Here is a 20,502-nt window from a genome sequence, read left to right on the forward strand (position 1 = left end):
TTCTCGAATCTCCTTCTTTTTCGAGCGCATTGTTCTTTTCCATATCTGGCAGAAATTAAAATCTCAACTCGAGTCGATTCATTTTTCGGTAATTATTGAGATTAGGTTACACCTCACCGATTTTGATGAAATTTAAATATGTTGTAAAACTCTACATTTTGAACAACTTTTTCCTATACATATAACTGCCGCTCGGCCATAGTTTTCGAGATTATTTTCGAAAAACTGTCGAAACTAACACATTGAATTCTGGCCATCCGTCGTGTGCGTTCGTGACAACGTACGCATTAGTATGAGATCGCCGCTTTTCTACTGTTTCTGCAGGCAACCGATGACCAATATATATCTTGTGTACTTCTGCATTCATGATTTCAATGTATCGTAGCTATGATGGCAGCTGGGAATTTAATATAGCCTAACCTAACCCAATCTACTCTAGCTAATCAGTGAATTAAGTTAGGTTAGGGTAAAGTGATATTCTGGTCGCCTAACGGCGACCAGACACACATACTGAGATTCAAAATTAATTAAATTTGATTTTTAAGCCCACCCGTAATATATGTATATATATATGTACATATATTGATGTCGGTCGCCGTGCTGCTGCCTGCAAAAACAGTAGAAAAGCGGCAATCCCATACTGATGCGTACGTTGTCACGGACACACACGGATGGCCAGAATTCAATGTGTTAGTTTCAACAGTTTTTCGAAAATATCTCGAAAACTAAAGCCGAGCCGTGGTTATATGTATAGGAAAAAGTTGTTCAAAATGTTGAGGTTTATAATATATTTAAATTTCATCAAAATCGGTGAGGTGTAACCTAATCTCAATAATTACCACAATTTCTAAATGTAGATGATTAAATAATGTATGCACAATTATTTTCAAACATTGTTTACATTTGATTTGTTAATTTTATAACCTCATTTTGCAAAATGATTCTTCTACTTTATTCCTAAATAATTTCATCACACTTGTAACAATATATTATTTAATTTGTTACTTTCGAAAGAGTTCTGTAAATATCACACTATGTGGTCTTGTGAATATTACAAAACATATTAGTAAAATCCTCATATTGGATATGGATGTTTAAATAAAACAGTTTGTTTTATATTTTAAAACTGACTTTATTACACGGCTCGGAAAAATACGTCTAACTCAGCAGAACTCTCAAAAGCGAATGAAACGTCGACACCCTCAAGCAAAGATGGGGTCTGTTTTCTTGACCTGCAAATGTTTATGGGACTGCCTAGCGATGCAGTCCCTTTTCCTAGGTGACGACAACCAGACACATCTGGTTGCCTTACTATTGCCTTTGTCTAGGTTTTGAACGTAGAGGCATTTTTGCTTTTACTTAAAAGAAACGGTTTCTCTACAGTTACCTTCTATTAGTTATAATCCAACACCTCACAATTTCAAACTCTTTATCAAACATTGTAATCTAAAATTACCTGTGAAAAATACTTTTTTAATTACAGTTATTAATTAATCTGACTATAAATGATGCTCGTTCATATTGAGAATTTGATTTTTTGCAAGATGTTTATATAATTTTATTTTTTAAATTTATACAGTAAGTTATATGCAAAATTACTTCCAGACGCGAGCAATACACTGTGTCAGAAATACAATATTTTTTTATACACAAATGTTTTTACTAATATTTCTTTGTTTTAAAATTAATATGGAATAAACTCAAAAATAAATTGCATGGAAAAAATCATTTTATAGAAAGAAAAATTTCAACCTCCAAAAAGAGGTTTGGAACGCGCAACCTCCAGACTTTTAGCCTGTTACCTTACTCACTCACCTACGGCGCCATTGTTGTAAGTGATCTCTCACAACTGAAATACCATATGCACAGAATTGTTTATACTGCAATATCTCAAAAACAATGGCCCATTCTATCAAAACCAATGAGGGTTTTATAATACTGTATGTATACTACAACTTGTACCTACTGCCGATCCAAAAGCGATGTCCTCACCTTGGCGGTCCCCTTGTGCCTGTGAGGTGCTGCCGCGTTTGGTAACGACGCACCGGCGAACTATTATACTTTCGCCAACAGCTTCATTTCGCTACTTTAGAATCGCTACTTTCGCCAACATTTCCCCCTGGCCATCAGCAACTGGTTGATGATGTGGTCTGCGTGCCCGCGTCGTCCGGAGTAGCCTAATGTAGCAGCACGAGCTTGGTAATGGGTCGCGTGAACGTCGTGGTGGCTGTCTTAAGTTACTCTGGTCAATCCATCCTTGCCTGGCATGAGTCTGAGCACCCTTACCATGGGCGATTTTCATAGGGGCTAGCGTTCGTCAGTGAGTAGCACAAGAGAGCCTACCTTGATCTCGTTGGCAGGATGGTGGCACTTGTAGAGGTCTGGAGTCGTTGTAGATACTGCGTGGACCAGTCCTTCTAAAATTGTAGGCTCTGCTGAATGAACTCCCACCTAGACAATCTGCTGGTCGCGACGTCGAGCAATGCGCGTTCGGGTACTGTGTTGAGCTGCGTTCTGATGAGAAAATGTCCTAGTGATAGGACTGAGACGTCGCACAGTGGTCCCAAATCGCAAAATCCTGGGCAAAATATGAAGGCGTTCTTCAATTTAAATGAAAATTGGTACCTAGGGGTTTCCGAGATCGATGATTACAAATCAAAAGTCATAATTACAAAAAACGAAATGGCGGATCTAATATAGTAAGCAATTATAGTTTTTAAATAGTCGATCCCAATAGTAACTCGTGATGGAATTATGAGGCATTTGTAAATGAAAATACTTAAGTCACAAGTTATATTGCATTTATTAAATTAAATATCCGTAGTAATAAATAAAAAAAAAGGAGAAATCAAAAGCAATATTACATAGAATCATCCATATCGAAACGATTCAGTGTTTTCACTAAGCGCTTCGATGGTTCGCGGGTCTTATCCTGACGAGGATACGGAGTCAGGTTTTGGAAGAGACAGCAAAGACAAATGCGAAAGGTTCAATCCATCGAAGATCAATCGATCGAGACCAGGGTGATATTGCGCTATACGACCCAGTTCCCATTTACATGGCGGTGCTAGCGGGTTCCGGAGTAATACGATACGACCCAGTTTAGCAAGGTTGTTGACGGTGCGCCATTTTGGGCGCTGTTGCAGCGTGTGCAGATAGTCAGTTGACCAGGCTTACCAGAAGCTTTCGTACATCTAGCGGAGGAATTGCCATTGAGATAAGCGCGATTCGCGAAGATCAAGCAGGGTTGGCGTCGGTATCGTATTAATCGCAGAACCGATTAAGAAATTCCCCGGAGTTAACGTAGAGTAGTCATCGGCGTTATCGGATACCGGAGCTATCAGACGAGAGTTTAAGCATGTCTCAACTTGGCATAACAAAGTTGACAATTCCTCGAACGTCAACGTGTGGGCTCCAATAACACGTTTTAAGTGGTGTTTCGTGCTTCGAACGCCCGCCTTCCAGAGTCCGCCGAAGTGGGGAGCAGACGGGGGGATGAACATTCAGGGAACGACTGGCGCAGTTCCTTTTCGGTGCCTTGGAAATTGGTACCATTGTCAGAGTACATGGTATTTGGTATACCTCGGCGAGAACAAAATCGATCAAAACACGCGAGGAACGCAGCGGTAAAATAATCGCTTACTAAGTCAAGGTGTATTGCACGGGTCGCGAGGCATATAAATACCGCGATATACGCTTTTCGGGACTTGAATATACTTGATAAGATCGGGACCAGCATAGTCGACTCCGCAATGTAGAAATGCGCGATCGACGCGAGTAGCACGTGGCGTCGGTAGTGATTCCATTAATTCGCTCGCAGGAGCCGCCCTTTCGCGAACGCACGGGAGACAGCGGTGCAATACCGAACGAATGAGTGGTCGAGCGCGTGTGAGCCAAAACTCTTGTCGGAGAGTGGCGAGAGTGAGCTGGGACCCCCCATGGAGTGTGCGTAGGTGGATGGACAGGATGAGGAGCTTTACTAGAGGATGAGATGCGATCACGATAGGATGTTTCGTCTCTTCTAATATCGTCGATTGTTGTAGTCGTCCGCCGACTCGAATTAATCCGTCGGTGGCAATATAAACATTCAGTGGCAGCAGTGCATTGCTCTTTGTAAACATTGCAACTCATGGGGAAATATTTGCTGCTGTATGTATCGTGACCAGAAGAGACGCGCGCTTTTTATTTCCGAGGGATGTAGTGATTGCGTTGGTTGACTGCCAGACGGTTGGGTGTACAGCAAGTTGCATAACGAACTTTGAGGATTCAGTTTCGGCCTAGTCTTGGAGATAAAACGTAAAATATATGCGGAGACGCGAAGTAATTTGTTCCAGCAGGAATATCGGCCAGCGAGATCCCAGTTATTTGGTAAATTTATTGCGTGCACCGGAACGGGAGCGCGAGCTTCGAGATCTAGGGCTATGTCGATCAATACACATGCTCGTGGCCAGCTCGCGGGGTCGAGTTTGAGCCACTGTGGATCGTTCCACCAAATCGCATGTTGACATAATTTGTCAACGCTCATTCCACGAGACGCACATTCGGCGGGATTTTCTTCGGTAAGCACGTGATGCCATTCTGCAGTCGGTAAATTTGTTTGAATTTCGGCGACGCGGTTAGCGATAAACGTTTTCCAACGGGAAGAATTTTGTGAAACCTAGGCAAGGTCAATCGTGGAATCTATCCAACAGTGAAGCGGCATTGTTTTGATATCGAGAGACGAGTTTACGAATGTGAGAAGCCGGGATAACAATAACACGGCACAAAGTTCAAGACGCGGGATGCTGATTGTTTTTACAGGTGCGACTTTGGATTTGGCGGTAAGAAGGGACACCGTGACATGTCCGGATGCATCTGTGACGCGCATATACACCACTGCCGCGTACGCCGAATTAGAAGCGTCTGCGAAGCCATGCACTTCGCAATTGTGTATGTGCGATCCGTGCTCGACCACCATGGCAGCGAAAGTTGACGTAAACAACCAAGCTGTCGATAGTATGTAGCCCATTCATTGTAAATTTCAGAAGGAATACAGGCGTCCCAATTACAATTAAGACAACACAGTTTTTGCATGAAGATTTTTGCCATAACAACGACAGGAGTGACCCAGCCGAACGGATCGAAAAACTTGGCGATGTTGGATAGAATCGCCTTCTTTGTGCGCGGGACGTCCAGCTGCAGTTGAATGTCAAAATTAAATGAATCGGAAGGTGGGTTCCAAATTACTCTCAAAACCTTTAAACTGTCGTCTCCCTGGAGTATTTTGTGGTTTGCGGGATCGTTGTCATTGGAGCTAATGTCGGACAGAAGCGCGAGTGAATTGCTCGCCCATTTTCACAGGTTAAAACCGGCACTTTGAAATAATGACATGAGATCATCACGAGTTTGACGCGCGAAATCTTCAGTGTCGGCACCGAAGACACAATCGTCAACGTATACTTGTGATTGTAGGACCGGACAAGCCAACGGGTACTTTGATCCTTCATCGGCGACAAGTTGTTTGAGTACCCGAAAGGCAAGATATGGAACGGGTGTCGTCCCGTAGGTGACGGTACAAAGGCGGAAATGACGAAGAGGTTCCGATGGGGAGGCGCGCCAGACATTCGTTGATAGTCAAGGTCGCGATTATCGACTAAGATTTGGCGATACATTTTTCCGATATCCGCGATATAAACATACCGATGCAGTCGTCAATGTAGGATAACAGCTGGCAAGTCTGCCTGTAATTTGCAACCGATATGCAATTGGTCATTAAGAGAAGTGCCATTGGGCGTTTTAAAGGACGCATTGAACGCAACGCGAATTTTGCTGGTCGTACTACCCGCACGAATCACTACGTGATGCGGAATATATACCTGTTGCGAGGAAATTGGATCGGGTTTATGAATTTCAATCATGTGTTGCAAAGCCTCGTACTCCCGCATGAATTTCGCATATTCAGCAGCGAGGGTGGGGTTTGCTCGAAGGCAATTTTCTTGTCGGAGCCACATAAGTTTGGCCCCAGGAAAGGACATTCCGATGTCGCTTGGAGGTCCTTGGACGAAAGGCAGGCGAACGAAATACTGATCGCTTGAAGTACGCGTGTGCGTCGTAACAAAATGTCGTTCGCAATCTTGCTCTTCGGGAGTTACAGAGGAATAACTCGGCATTTGTTCTACTTTACAAAATCGACGGAGCACGGAATCTAAATCCTCTAATGTCGTGCAATGATGCGTTGCAATTCGGAATGGAAAGGTTTGTGGGTCGGAAGTCATAGGGATAGGTCCGGACAGAATCCAACCGAGAGTGGTATCATGCGCATCCTTTTTTACGCCTTGTTGGAGTATAACTCCGTAAACGTCGGCTCCCACGATCATCTCAATGGGATCGGAACTGAACAGATTATCGTCTGCAAGATCCAGACCCTGAAGATGTTAGAGATTAAAATTACTCGATACGCGTGGCGGTAAATAATTTGAGAGGTTCGCAACGATCAGTGCGGTGGTGGAGTATGCTGCCCTCGATCTTTTATGTTCGGCCGCGAACGTTTACCTACTTTTGTCGCGACCGAAGGGATTTTATGATTCAAGTGGCTCGGCGCGTAGACCACCATGAATAGCTCTCTGCCTCGAAATTCGAGTCAAGGCAGAGTCTTTTGTCTATTCACTTCACTCGGGTCGGTTCGAAAATAAACATTTGCAAGTTGTAAATAACCTAACGGTTTTTCTTGCCTCTCACGACGGACAAAGAGAGTTAGAATTTTCTTGAGGCAACGCCCCTCTCGTGCGGGGGTTCTCGGGCGTATATTTTGCTACATATAGTTTTTTGATTAGTCTCGTTTCGAATCTACGACGGAGCGGATCACCCATCGGAAACCTGGGTTGAATTCGGGAAAATGGGGCACCCTCCGATCGAGCTGATTTTTTTACCATAGATAGCCCTTGAGATGGGGATTCCAACGGTGGTCATCCCATCTCTTAACTTCCACCCGTGTTGCCCCGGTAGAGGTCAAAAACTAAAATCGCTCGAAAAGTGGTTTCTGCACCGATCTCGGTGAGTACATAAAAAATATTTAAAAACAAAAAAATTTTTTTTTAAATTTGAAAAAATAAAAGTGAGAACTTTTAAAGTGAGAAATGTAAACAAATTTAAATTTAACTTTAAATAAAAGCGTGGGCTTTTATTTAAAGCGTCGCCCCTCTCCCTGCGCCCCCTCCCCATTTATTATAACCTAACCAAAAAAATTTTTTAAATTTAAGAAAATGAAAAAAAAATTTGAAACAAATCAAAAAAAAAATGAAAAAATAAAAATGAGAAAAAAAATAAAAAAAAATTTCTTTTATCTTGATGTGCTCACCGAGATCGGTGTAGAAACCACTTTTTGAGCGATTTTAGTTTTTGACCTCTATCGGGACGACGCACAGTGGCGAGAATCGCCGAAAACGTGGACAAAATTAATATCTTAAAATGTGAGGTAAATTAATCAAATAAATTACAATATTATAATTGCGGAAGGATAATACTATATGTTTCTAATGAAAAATATTTTATTTTTATATAGTGTGACTTGAAAGTTATATTTAAATTGTTAATTAGAATCGCACATCTTTTTTTATACATGTAATATTAAAAAAATGAAAAGAAATGCATAATATAATACATATATACATTAATATATACAAAATAGATAATATTTACTGATAAACATACTTATATACATAAATTATTCTAAGTTACTTTCCTGTTCATCTTCTACTTCTTCTACTTCTTCTTCTTCTTCAGATTCGTTGATATTAGCAATATCGAAAAATTGAATTACATCTCGCAGATATGTTTTTCCTTTTTTCGGCCATACTATCCTCATACATAAAAAACTTTAAAGTCACACTATATAAACATACAATATTTTTCATTAAAAAAGTATATTATTATCCTTCCACAACTGTAATATTGTAATTTATTTCATTAATTTACCTCGCATTTTTAAATATTAATTTTCCCACGATTTCGGACAAATTCGTCACTGTGTGTAACTAACTTTCCTCCCCTGAAAATTTGAGTGAAAGAAGAAAGGGAGTTTCTGTAAACAGCTGCAAAAAGCAGTGCTAAATACTTTTATAACTTGACTGGTCCGTACGTGTCATGTACGCTAATAGGGTGCGCGTGTGCACAAAAATGTGAATAACTCAGAAGACCGCAAATTACCGCAAGATATTTTTACAGATCCTTATTCAGGAAACTTCCAGCTTTAGTTTAAGCCTAATTTGAACGTGTAGATCCGTGTAGAACACAACTTTTACCATACATAATCATTAAATATATCCATTCTTTCTATTTCGTCCTATTTCACAGTTAAAAATAAACATTTTGTTGTGCAAATTACATAATTATATTCAAAAAGGATCATATAAAGTGGCAATGTTAGCGAAAGAACATAATAGTTAAAAAATAATGAACAGCATTATGTTAAACTTTGCCCGATGAAACTGACTTCACATAATCATCAACTTTGAAGGCTCATATCTGCTAAATGGTAATAATAAAATCATTAAAAGTGTCAGAACATTATGCACACATTCCTTATGAACAAGTTCCATTAAACAGATTTCAAGAATTTCGATCTTCATTTTTTGACTTTTGTCCACGTTTTCGGCGATTCTCGCCACTGTGCGACGGGTGGGAGTTAAGAGATGGGATGACAACTGTTCGAATCCCCATCTCAAGGGCTATCTATGGTAAAAAAATCTGCTCGATCGGAGGGTGCTCCATTTTTCCGAATCCAACCGAAACCTGTGAAACAAATACCAAGTTCTTTATAACTCGCGACGGTATCCTAATTACCGTCGTATGTAATTGATATAAATCGCAGTTGTGCGTCCGTGATACTCGAATCACGTATCGGAATCATATCGTTTCGGTTAAATAAACCGAAATATGAACATAAACCACGGTCGTGACGACGATTCGTAACGTAACACGCGGTCATGACGATGACCTGAAGAATCCGTTGCATCTTGCAACCACTCTTATCTACCTCGGCTCGACGCCGAGAACAATCAGATATAACACATGTGTATAACATATAGATTACCGTTCGCATTTTCACCGTGATTCGTACAAAATAAGCAACTTATTTTCGTGGGGTTTTTTATGCCGCAAGGCTTTTTCCCCAAATCGTGTACAATGAGCCAATAAACGATCAATAATTTTCGGCTCAAATCTGTTTAATTCATTTAATAAATACCCTCATCCGCATTCATCTTACAACGAATATTTGAACAACGGAATTTCTCCATGTTGGAGAGATTTCGACGATATATTTTACAAGACACGATTTGAAGAGTGGTTGAAATGTCGTTATTGCCAACGCCAGTAATTGAAATGGAAACGCGAGCGCGAGATGCTTTTAAACGCTGAGCAAGATTTTCACTTATTAACGAAACGACTGATCCTTGGTCAAGAAGTGCGCGGACACGTTGTGCGGCACTGGTGTGCACTTCGACCCAGGCGGTGGCAAGAAGCACGCGCGAAATGATTGAGGTAGAGGTCATAACGGAGAGCGCAGCCACTGGCGATTGTGTCTCGAGATTCAATTGGTTCGAAGGAGAAGCTTCTTTCGCGGGAGATACCTCGTTCGCTGAGCTCGACGTCGTATTGGTAAAGTGGAGCAGTGTATGGTGACGTTTACGGCATTTTTGGCACGAAAATTGGCTTTTACAGTCGCGCTGACTGTGCTGATTGCTGAAGCAGTTAATGCAGCGTTTCCCTTGCTTCACGTACTCAAAACGTTGAGCGACGGTTTTCGCACGAAATGCAGGATACTGATTTAAACCGTGACTCGCTTGGCATAATGGACATCGCGGAGTGTACGAGGTAGTCGCATGAGAAAAATAATGTGCGTTGTAATGTTTGTTGTGCTGAAATTTTCGTGGTGTCGACGGCATTTTTGTTTCATACATTTCTTTGAGAGTTTTCATTATTGTGACCATTATATAAATTAGTATAGAATTGCATAGATGTATAAAAAATTTATTTTTATTTACTTTCACATTTCTTCTACTTCAAAAATATTTGGAATGCACTATTAGTATCAGCTATCGCTTCCTTATAATTACAACTTTTCAAGCACTTTTTTCAGCACGTTTTAAAATTAAAAAACCAGTCCTTCTTGAGGGTACCAAAATCAGCTCTTTTTATAACTAATAACATCAGCTCTTCTCAGGACTACCATACTCTTCTAAACGTGGAGCAATTTTAAAGGAACAACCACTCCTATTTCAACAAACCACTTGCATTCCCCACGCCTGCCGTATTTACCTCTTTTACGATTGCCGGTACTTTTATTTGCCATACCGTTTTCCACTACTCATGAAGCGATTAACAAAGCATAGTGTAGGAGAGGAGGATCTTTCAGAATTTGTCAGGATCTAAAATAAAACTCCAAGTCCTACTATAATATGATTATAAGTGTATTTTAAAGGGTAGCACGGCTCGCTGAAGATCCGACCGTTCGTTTCCGTGTTTGCGCTGTAACTGCCCAAGAAACGTTCTGCCTTGCACCCCCTAAAACTCAGAGGTACTGGCCGTCATTATACTTGCTTTTCATTATACGAGGGCAATTCACGGTAAACGACGAGGTGAAACCGCTGTCACCATGGTGTAACCATGATGGTTGGCATCGCCGGCGGCATCTTTCTACGACGAGGGCATACAAAAGCTCGTACCGCGCAATGATAAATGCTTCAACAATGGTGGCCACTATGTTGAAAAATAATCTAAGCATTGTACTTCATTATACAATAAAAGCGTTTTTCTGATAATGGTTTCCTTTTATTTAATTGCTTAACGGAACTTACTTTCTGAATTGCCCTCGTAACAAGTCACACAAACTTTACAATCAATTCCATGCTTTTAAGTAACATAACATAACTCAAGAAATCAATTCGTAGTTACTTGTAACACGTTCCACATTGAAATTGCATCCTGTATCTTGGGATGTGACGGAAATACCAGAACATAGTTTAGATCATAATATAATTCCTTCGTTTTTACACAATCATTAAACTTATTCTTTAAAATCTAATTATAAGAAAGATATATCACAGTTTCTAATAAATGTAGAAGTGTTGCATAGTGATATCTCGATGCTACCACATATTTAAAATGTTCAGCCTGTTTTGCTATTCATACATAGTGTAACGTCCCAGAGTTAAGTACGTCACTGCACCGACGATTAGGGAGAGCGGTTCCCTTAGAAGGCGACTCATATGAAAGTATTAGGGATTATGGGTTCGTGTGGTACGCGGTTAAGGAGTAAAATCCAAACATTAATCTATCATATTAATAGTTTATTCAAGTAAGTAAATGTCTGATAACTAAATATGCTTGTTCTCAATATAATATAAAATAATAATGCAAGTATAACAATGTGTGCGGGCTAGAATAGAAATACAATAAGAAATTATAATGAGTACGTCTTAGATGATAAATACAGTGGAAAATATGTGATTAGTATTTGGATTAGTATCGCGGCTTAATCTATGGATACAGCCAACACTTTGTATAATCGTCAACTACGCTAAGTATTGGAAACTACACTTCAGTGGCTTGTACGGTATTCTCAGACACGAGTAGACTCTGGCCTACAGGTCGCAATCGGTTTCTGGTCTAGCCAGAGCTTTGCTGGTGCAAGCCTGCTCAAGGAGCTCCGCTCCTCGCTAGCTCTTTACACTTGAGTATTTGACTCAGTACTAGCACGTGTTCAACACGTTGCGCACCATGAGTAGGGTGTCCACAGATCCGAAGTCTCGCACGTCACCACCGAAAGAGAAGGATTTAGCTTACTCTTGCGCTCTATCGTTGCCTAAGCAAGTCAGCGCGGAGCTTTCCTCTACTATCAGAGTGTTGTCTGTATTCGACCGAAGTCGGAGACGATCTGATCTTACACTGCGTGGAACGCCTCTATTTATAGTCAGATTTTGCTGACTTAGCGCTTTTTTTCTATATAGAATTCCTTTCGATTTCTGGAATTCCCCATCACGTGTCTGCCGAGCACCCCTACTCCCTAATCTACGCGGCCTCCCTACTCTAGAATCTCACCCCACCGTGAGATTATCGGGGTTCCTTTGGCGCATATGTATTTGCATGTCGATCATTTATCGATAATTTGAGTTACCGACCGGCTTACTGACCCATTGACTAGACTGAATTATCCATTAATGAAAACTATTCTTACAAATCTTAACTGGAATTAATTATAATAAAAATTAAATTAACATTTTGTACAAATTTAAACTAAAAAAATTCATTATAATAATAAAAAGTAACTCAAAAAGATGCTGGGTCTTCTTAGCGGGACGTCTAGCGGGAATCTTAAAAATAACAACAGAAGAAATTCGAAATCATGTTTCTCAATTACTAATACTATATTTACTGACATTCCCCTATGGGGTTACATGAAATGTTTCCCAATTATTTTGTAATAAATTGACTACAATATACTACGAGTTTAAAAAATATGTACCCAAAAAATCTGGCTTAAACAGTTAACAAATTTTATACTTATAAATTAGATATCTACACATTATTACATTATACACTTTTGTATGTTTATTAATTAAATTTTAACATTCTGAAATTCACGTCAGATACCAAGATTTCAAAATTTTAATTTTGAAATCAAGTACCACTTTATTATCCTACCACATACAGAAAAGCAACTTAAATCCATGGATGTTGAATTTTGTTGTCAATGTAAACCATTCCTTAGGCTTTGAATTACTGCAATAAGCTTATTGTTCGTCTTCTGTTTTCATTCGTCACAAGGAACACTTTAAGAGTACAAGACAGTTATCTACACCAGGATTGCGCACGATATTACCTGTAGGTTGCCCGAATGTCCACGTGCTCGTTATAGTATCTCGTTTACTCTACTGCGGTTTTCTTTACAATCATTTTCGATTAACTGAACCGGCACCCACTTTTCTATTTTCTGTATTGTTATCATTTTTTATTATTTTCTAGCCTGGACATAGAGTACCTCGATTTAACATAGTAAATTGGGGAGTATGTACCCCAGCTTCATGCAGCTTCAAAGATGTTGAAACATCTGTTCGTGAAATTCTCACGAGGTATACCTCACAAACAGGTCTCAAGGTTACAGTGAAGGTGAACAAAGAAATGTGCCAAGTAAAAACAAAATCTATTCCAAAGGATACGATGTATGTTAGGTATGCAGTACAAAATATTTATTAAAACTAACTTCTTAATTATGAAACAATTTTTATACGATACTGTTTTTTTTCAGTTTATTGTTTATAGCCGTATTTTTATTAACAGTCATAGCAGCATACTATGATCATTACAAAATATCTACTAATGAGCTACTGCTATGTTTCTCTTTAAAGCGTAATTACAAAAAGCTTGTATCATTAGAACGTAGTCCGAATGACATACCTACACTTCATGGCGTGCGAGCAATAAATGCTGTGATGTTGCTTTTAGCTCACAAAAGCATGGCTCTTTTTTTTAATCCTTATACAAATAGAACAGAAATGAGTGAGGTATGATTGCATTATTTAAAGACATACTGAATTGATTTAACAGCGTATACAATATATTTGTAGTACCTTGGTAAACCATGGACTGTCATAGGAAGAGCAGCTAGTCTTTACACTGACCCATTTATAATGCTTTCTGGGCTTCTAACAGCATATTCTTTTACTGGAAAATTAAAGAAAAATGGAAATTTAGATATAAAAAATGAATATATATCTCGTCTTATCAGGTAATAGAGATACAATTAATAATTAATAACTTGCTTTGTATCTATGTTCATTTCTCACTGTATACTACTCTTTCTTCTTAGACTAGTTCCATCTTTAGCTGCAATAATGTTGTTCTGTACTTATATCATGCCTCACATTGGTTCTGGACCACAGTGGAACTTGGTGGTAACTGAACATGCAAATATTTGTAAAAGAACATGGTGGAAGAATTTTCTATTTATCCATAATTATTTTGGATTTGAAACTATGGTATAAATCTATATTGAATTTTACACAATATACTATTGGAATGTACTAAAAAAATACTTCTTTCATTTTAGTGTCTTACACATACTCATCATTTAGGTATAGATACTCAACTTTTTATTTTATCACCTGTTATGGTGTTCCTTCTTTACAAAAATCCAAAAATTGGAACTATTATACTTACTATTTGTGCTATATTCTCAACCGCACTCCGATATTTTGTAATATATTATAAGCGATTAAGTAACTACATCTTCTTCGGTACATCGTAAGTTAATAAATTATAAACTTTAGTTTTACTATTCAGAACATTCTACATATATTTTTTTATTGAAATTCGTGTTTATATTCACAGAATTAAACAATTATTTGAAACTGCTGATTACTCGTACACTCTACCATCGCATAGGTTGACAGTCTATATAATAGGAATTTTTGTGGGTTATTCATTAAGATACGTGCATAAAGATTATAAGATAAATAAAGTAAGTAAAAATATCTACCGAAATTTGTACTTTAACAGTTGGCGTGACTTTTTCTGTTGTAAAGAATGTCTCTTAATTTTACTAACAGTACGAAATGTTTAATGTTGTTTAATTCTAACTTGCTTCTAATGTTGTTCAATTCCTTTATTTATTTATATTAAAGTACAATTTTATGGAAAAATTTTAGTGTCCTAAAATTTTAGAATTTTAGAATTCTCAAACTATGAAATTTTGAGATTTTGGTATTTTTAAATTATGGAATTTAAAAATTTGTTAATTTTGATATTTTTAAATTACGGAACTCTGGAACTTTTTAATTTTAGAATTTCAGAATTATAAAACGGTGAAAGGTATTTGTGGGAAGAAGGGGTGCCTAGTTATGCTAATGATCAAAACAGTATAAAATTTATATGTAATTTATGTTTTTATACCTGTTTAGATAGTGCTATATGCAGGTTGGATTATAAGCACAATAATGTTTTGTTTTGCATTTTTTGGACCTGCACATATGGGATCTATAGATTACATATATAACGCAGTAGATGCAGCAATGTACAATGCGTTTGCTCCAATTGGTTGGTGTGCCATTTTTGCTTGGGTAATTCTCTTGCATTACACTGGGAACACAGACGGTAAATATCGTTATGAGACATAAGTGCACAAGCAACATACACTAGTGAAATTAATTCTGGACACTTGGCATAAAAATATTCTTTTTTTCATATTTGTGCAGTAAATGTATATTCTGCTATGCTAAATTGATACCGTAATATTTTGTATAATGTTTACACTTAATATTTTCACACGATTTGGTTTGTAAATGTTTTAAAATTTTAATTTAATAAAATAATTTTTAACAAAATATACAACCGGCTTCAAAATGCGCTAAAAAGTGTAAAATAATTTATATTTCATTTATACCAGTATTCCATAGCTATTAATAAAATCTACTTAATCGTTAAATAGGATACTAAATACATTTCAACCTTTTCGGAGGAGGCGCACAATTAAAAATACCCGAATATACGATGTTGCCAATAACGATTTGATTGCGGTATGGCGAACTTAGTAATTAATAAGTCGTAAGAAAAGATTCGAAACGTTATAGATACGGTAGAAAACACTTATGATTGTAACGATTGTATCAGAAGTTGGCAGCACTTCTGATGTACTGTTCGTTGCTGCTAATTCTAAATTGCCGAGTACCAACAAACTGGAATGATAGAGGGGCAAGGGGACTGTGCGTTCGCTCCACCTAATCCCCTCCAGGAACCCGTAACTTGAGAAATCAGCGGTCACATTACATAGGCGTAAAATTTCCATATTCGAGGGGGATACATTTAACTATATAAATGTTCTTGACAACAGTGGTCATTATGCAAAATTTATAGAAATTGCATTATGGAAAGTGTAAAAACTCTCCTGATTTTTTAATAATGTAAACCCCGAATCTACGTCTACGTCAATGCGTCCGAATCGTCGCTCGCTATCGCTTCATCTCATTCTGTTTCAATGTCTGTCCTTAGCGACGTTCGTCACGCGATAGATTTGTGGATGTAAGGGCCTCGGCCAATAAACATAATACGTGTGACTGGAGGCAGGTTAACGAATTTGATTGGACGGCAACTTACTAGTAACGCATAGTACATGTACTGTGCACCGATGACAAGATGTCCCATGAGAAGGCCGCAAATCTGATTGGTCAGAATGAAAGGGAGACACCTCATTTCACACGCATTTTCAATTCTAGCGAGCTATTGGCTAAAACGATCACGTACACTAATTCAGACCGTGTGACGAAGAAAGTCGATGAGACGTATCGAAACTGAGTGAGATAGTGCGAGGCGAGCATTGATGTAGGCATACAGTGGATCCGAAAAGTAGTGGCATATGCTTTAAAACAGAATAATTTTTTCGAAATCGAACTAAACCACTTGAGGATATTTTTTAAAGTACGAAATGATATATTAAATATATTACATGAGGTACGAAATAATTAACGGTAGGTCAGAAAACTCGATTCTCGTAAATACAGAAATCCTACGCCTATGTAACGTGCGTCGTCAAAAACTCAAACGTTGGCGTTACGAAAGCGTCAAACGGTGGGGAACTGGCGGAGCGAACGAGGCCCCCTTGCCCCTGTGCCGTCCCGCGGGACATCTTGTCATCGGTGGACAGTAGTTAAGGGGGTAGACACGGGTAATGCAGCGTGGTGACATTACCGGCAAAAATGGGCCTATTAAGGGGTTTACGGGAATCGGTTATTTGTCCTTATATGAGAAGACTTGGGGCTGGGTGAGGGCTCATTCGAAAGAGGAAGGTCCAATGCACAACTCATTGTTCAACGAGATTGTGTCAATATTTAATAATATGAGTGTACAAAATAGAGGAAAAAATCGACAAAATGCAGTCGCGGAATCGAAGCAATTTTAGGCCACTAAAAGAATTTTGTGACTCAAACGGTGAGTTGACCGCCCTGCATTGAACCTTCCTCTTTCGAATGAGCCCTTATTCAGCTCAAGATCTTCTCATATAAGGACGAATAACCGATTCCCGTGATTGCATTGCCACAGACGAGTTCCGCCATTATTATCTGGATAATACAGAGCAAGTCACGTGACAAATTTAGTTCAGCTAATAGTTATAAGGTGGCGTCTAAGTAGAAAGGTTGCCGATTTGGAATCGTAGCCAGAATCAGGCGTTAGCTTGATTACGTCATTCGAGCTGTGCTGCGAAGACAAGCGAAAAAGGCAACAACGCCCGAACGCTGACTGAGACGCACTACAGTCATGCTATCCTTTTCTCATTCTGAATGTTGAGATTGTCCCTTTTCGGTGTTTGGACTATCGCCCGCCTGGATTTTTCAAAAGTTTTAGTAAAAAAAAGTCAAAAATAAAAAAGTTTCATAATTGAATTAGTATTAGTCACACCGATACGTTTTGGCTCTTTCCTTTGATCATTGGACCTGTCTTTCTCCTCCACTGTCTGTCCCTTTCTACGTTCACGCTTGGCTGGTCGTCGCGTGTAACCCGAGATTCGACACCTCGGCTGGATATATGCAACGTCTGGGTCCCAATCTCTGTTGCATATATCCAGCTTTTACTGTAGTACTATTTAAGGATCAAATAGATTTTATTAAAACTGTGGAGTATTGGTATAAATGAAATCGAAATTATTTTATACTTTTTAGAGTATTTTGTTAATGCAGCAAGAGGTTTTATTAATAATTGTCACATAGTTATATAAACGAAATATAAATTATTTTACACTTTTTAGTGCATTTTGAAGTCGGTTGTATTTTTTCTTAAAAATTATTTTCTAATATTTAGTCTACCTCCTTTGATGTGTTGAAATTGTCATTTTTATTGTATATTAAAAGCATGGCTGTAAGTAAATGGTCTTTTACTGATTTTTGTATATATGCGACGCCCTCAAATTAGAAAACAATGATTAGAATACAAAATATAAATGATTATATACTAAATAATTTGTATAAATACGAAATTTAAGTAAAAATGTAAATGTCCAGAATTAATTCCACTAGTGTATACAGGATGTCTTACTAATTTTGTTAGAAGGCAATATCTCCGTTATTTTTTGTAGTATGTGTAAATGCTAAAAGAACGAATTATTTGATTTGAGAAGGTATGGTGGGAATAATTCTTTCCTTAAGATTATATTTTTCGAGATCTCAGAGTCATTAATGGTTTTTTGTTTGTTACGTTTATTATTATGCTATGAGGGCTGAACTCAAGACAAAATCAATGAGTTAGGATATTAAGACCTCTATGTGATCCTGAATGCCTAAAATTTAGAAATTTGTTGAGTTTGATACGAGTAACGAAATAATTACAACAGAGAAATTAGCGAAAGTAAAATTACATGTAAGGAACATTGCTGATTTTGAAATTTCGTGATTAACCTTGAGAAAAAAATTATTCGCCAGATAATTATGTACCTTCTTGAATCGAATAACTTGTTCTTTTAATATTTTCGCTTTGCATAAAAAATAACAAAGATATCCTTTTATAACAGAGCTTATGATGCAATCTGTATATGCATTAATTGGCAATTTTCAAATAAATTAAAATGTGTATAAGTTTTCAGGTTGGCTTAGTAGATTTTTATCGTGGAGAGGGTTTTTGATTACCACGAGGATAAGTTACGCAGTATATTTGACCCAATTTCCAATATATTTTTATAATGTGGGTAAAACCCGAAGTGCTGAACATTATGAATTTTTTAATATGCAAGTAAGTTATCATATACTACTTACACAGATTGTCTCAGGTGGGGGAGAGCAACCGGGCAGATGATGATTCTATAAGCAAAAATAATCTTGTAACCCTTTCGGTTACGGGAGTTCGGGGCTGACCGAAAAAAGTGTACACTAGCGTACACTTAAAAAGTATGTATTTCACCTGTGCTTACACTATTGCAAAGCTCGTGCGCGGGTAAAAAGACTCGATTCGGTGTTACGGAACTGAACCGCGTGGAGCAAGGATTGCCGCGTGGACCGAGTATGTCCTCACAACGGAGCAAGGTCAGAGCCAGGGAGGAGTTGCTGTCCTTTCGATGTCCATTCAAGGGAGCGTCTTTGAAGTAGTGACCCGTCTGGTCCATCAAAATTATGGGTCAGTGACCCTTTTTATCTTCGCGGGAGGTCTTGGGCCAGCGCGAGGGGTGAAGAGGGGGCATCTATCGCACATGCGCACGAGGCTGGACTCGGTAGCGGAGGTGCATGGAAAGCAAGGTGGCGAGGATGCACGTCTGATAGCCGCTCGGTACACTATCTCCCTTACGCAATGCGCTACAAACTGAAAAAGAAGAATACACTTTTTTTCTTTTAAGCTTTTTATTATGGTAGTTAAGGGGTACAACTCATTAAGGTGTAAATAATGACCATAATATCTTTCTTCTATGGTAAATAATTTATCGTCGATTTCATTAAAAAATTCCAATTCGTTCTCAAGATACTTAAAAAAAAACGAGTTTTCAGAATAACCTTTGATGTTGGTTTCCAACACTTAAATGAACAAATTAACAGAATAAACAAATACGTGTCTAACATTATTTTATGTACTATAGCATGTCACAGAATAGAGAAAATCAATGAGTACACCTCGGGTACTTTTCTTGTAAATGCACGATACTCGACGAATTTTCGAATTCAATTTTTTCGAAAAGGAAAACAAAAAAAATTGATTCTTTTGTCGACTTATCTTTGCTTATAGAATCACCTCTAATCCAGTTGTACTACCCGACCTAAGACGCTCTGTATATCAACACAAATATATGATACACAGACATAGATATAATATTACAATTTATTCGTTTCTTTACAGTTTAACTTGAATGAATTTTTATGGATTCTTGTTCTATCAATAACTCTTACCTTACTGATTGATACGCCAATTCAAAATATCAAAAATTATATGTGGAAGAAATCTTCTGTGCCAGAAACTGCGACGAAACTAATGAAAGTACAATAACTTTGTTCTGCCAAATATTCATTTAAACAATCAAAACTATTGTAAATAATATTTCAAACCTTCGCTTTATTTTGCAATTAAAATCTCTAGACTTGCCCTCATTTATAATGATAATTAAAATGTGTAATTTATATAAATATTCTCATGATTTATATAAATACTTGTAAATATCTATATTTGTAATTTTAATTAATTTTTATATATTTAAAAAATACTATAAATCTCACATACATGTGTAAAAAAATGTACCTAATTAATTTAATGCAGTGTTATTTATTTAAGAATATCCTTTTTTTGTAGTTATATCATGTTAAAAACTGTATTTTGAAATATCTTTTAATAAAAAAAACGGTTCTATTGTAAATACTATTTGTAACAACAGTAAAAAGAAGCTTCGCGAAAGCGACGCAGTCTGGAAACGTCCAGACGATTTCGAGAAAGTCGATGATAGAGCATCGCGGGAAGCAGAGACGCGAGGCGCGAGCAAAGTCGCGAGGCGCGAGCGGAGACGCG

General features: G+C 37.9%; 1 protein-coding gene across 1 annotated transcript in view; it reads left to right on the top strand.

Annotated features, from left to right (window-relative positions):
* LOC114880866 (O-acyltransferase like protein-like) overlaps nucleotides 1-20,071 on the top strand; it is a 125,494-nt gene extending 105,423 nt beyond the window's left edge. The window contains exons 4-12 of the mRNA XM_029197332.2: nucleotides 13,003-13,208; nucleotides 13,286-13,541; nucleotides 13,605-13,765; nucleotides 13,847-14,015; nucleotides 14,087-14,280; nucleotides 14,368-14,497; nucleotides 14,937-15,129; nucleotides 18,605-18,750; nucleotides 19,843-20,071. Of these exons, the coding sequence (XP_029053165.1) occupies nucleotides 13,003-13,208; nucleotides 13,286-13,541; nucleotides 13,605-13,765; nucleotides 13,847-14,015; nucleotides 14,087-14,280; nucleotides 14,368-14,497; nucleotides 14,937-15,129; nucleotides 18,605-18,750; nucleotides 19,843-19,989 (1,602 nt within the window). The 3' untranslated portion in view covers nucleotides 19,990-20,071. The remainder of the gene's footprint in view (nucleotides 1-13,002; nucleotides 13,209-13,285; nucleotides 13,542-13,604; nucleotides 13,766-13,846; nucleotides 14,016-14,086; nucleotides 14,281-14,367; nucleotides 14,498-14,936; nucleotides 15,130-18,604; nucleotides 18,751-19,842) is intronic.
* Nucleotides 20,072-20,502: the final 431 nt, after the last annotated feature.

The sequence above is a fragment of the Osmia bicornis genome, chromosome 3 (assembly GCF_907164935.1).
Source record: "Osmia bicornis bicornis chromosome 3, iOsmBic2.1, whole genome shotgun sequence".
Lineage (NCBI taxonomy): Eukaryota > Metazoa > Arthropoda > Insecta > Hymenoptera > Megachilidae > Osmia > Osmia bicornis.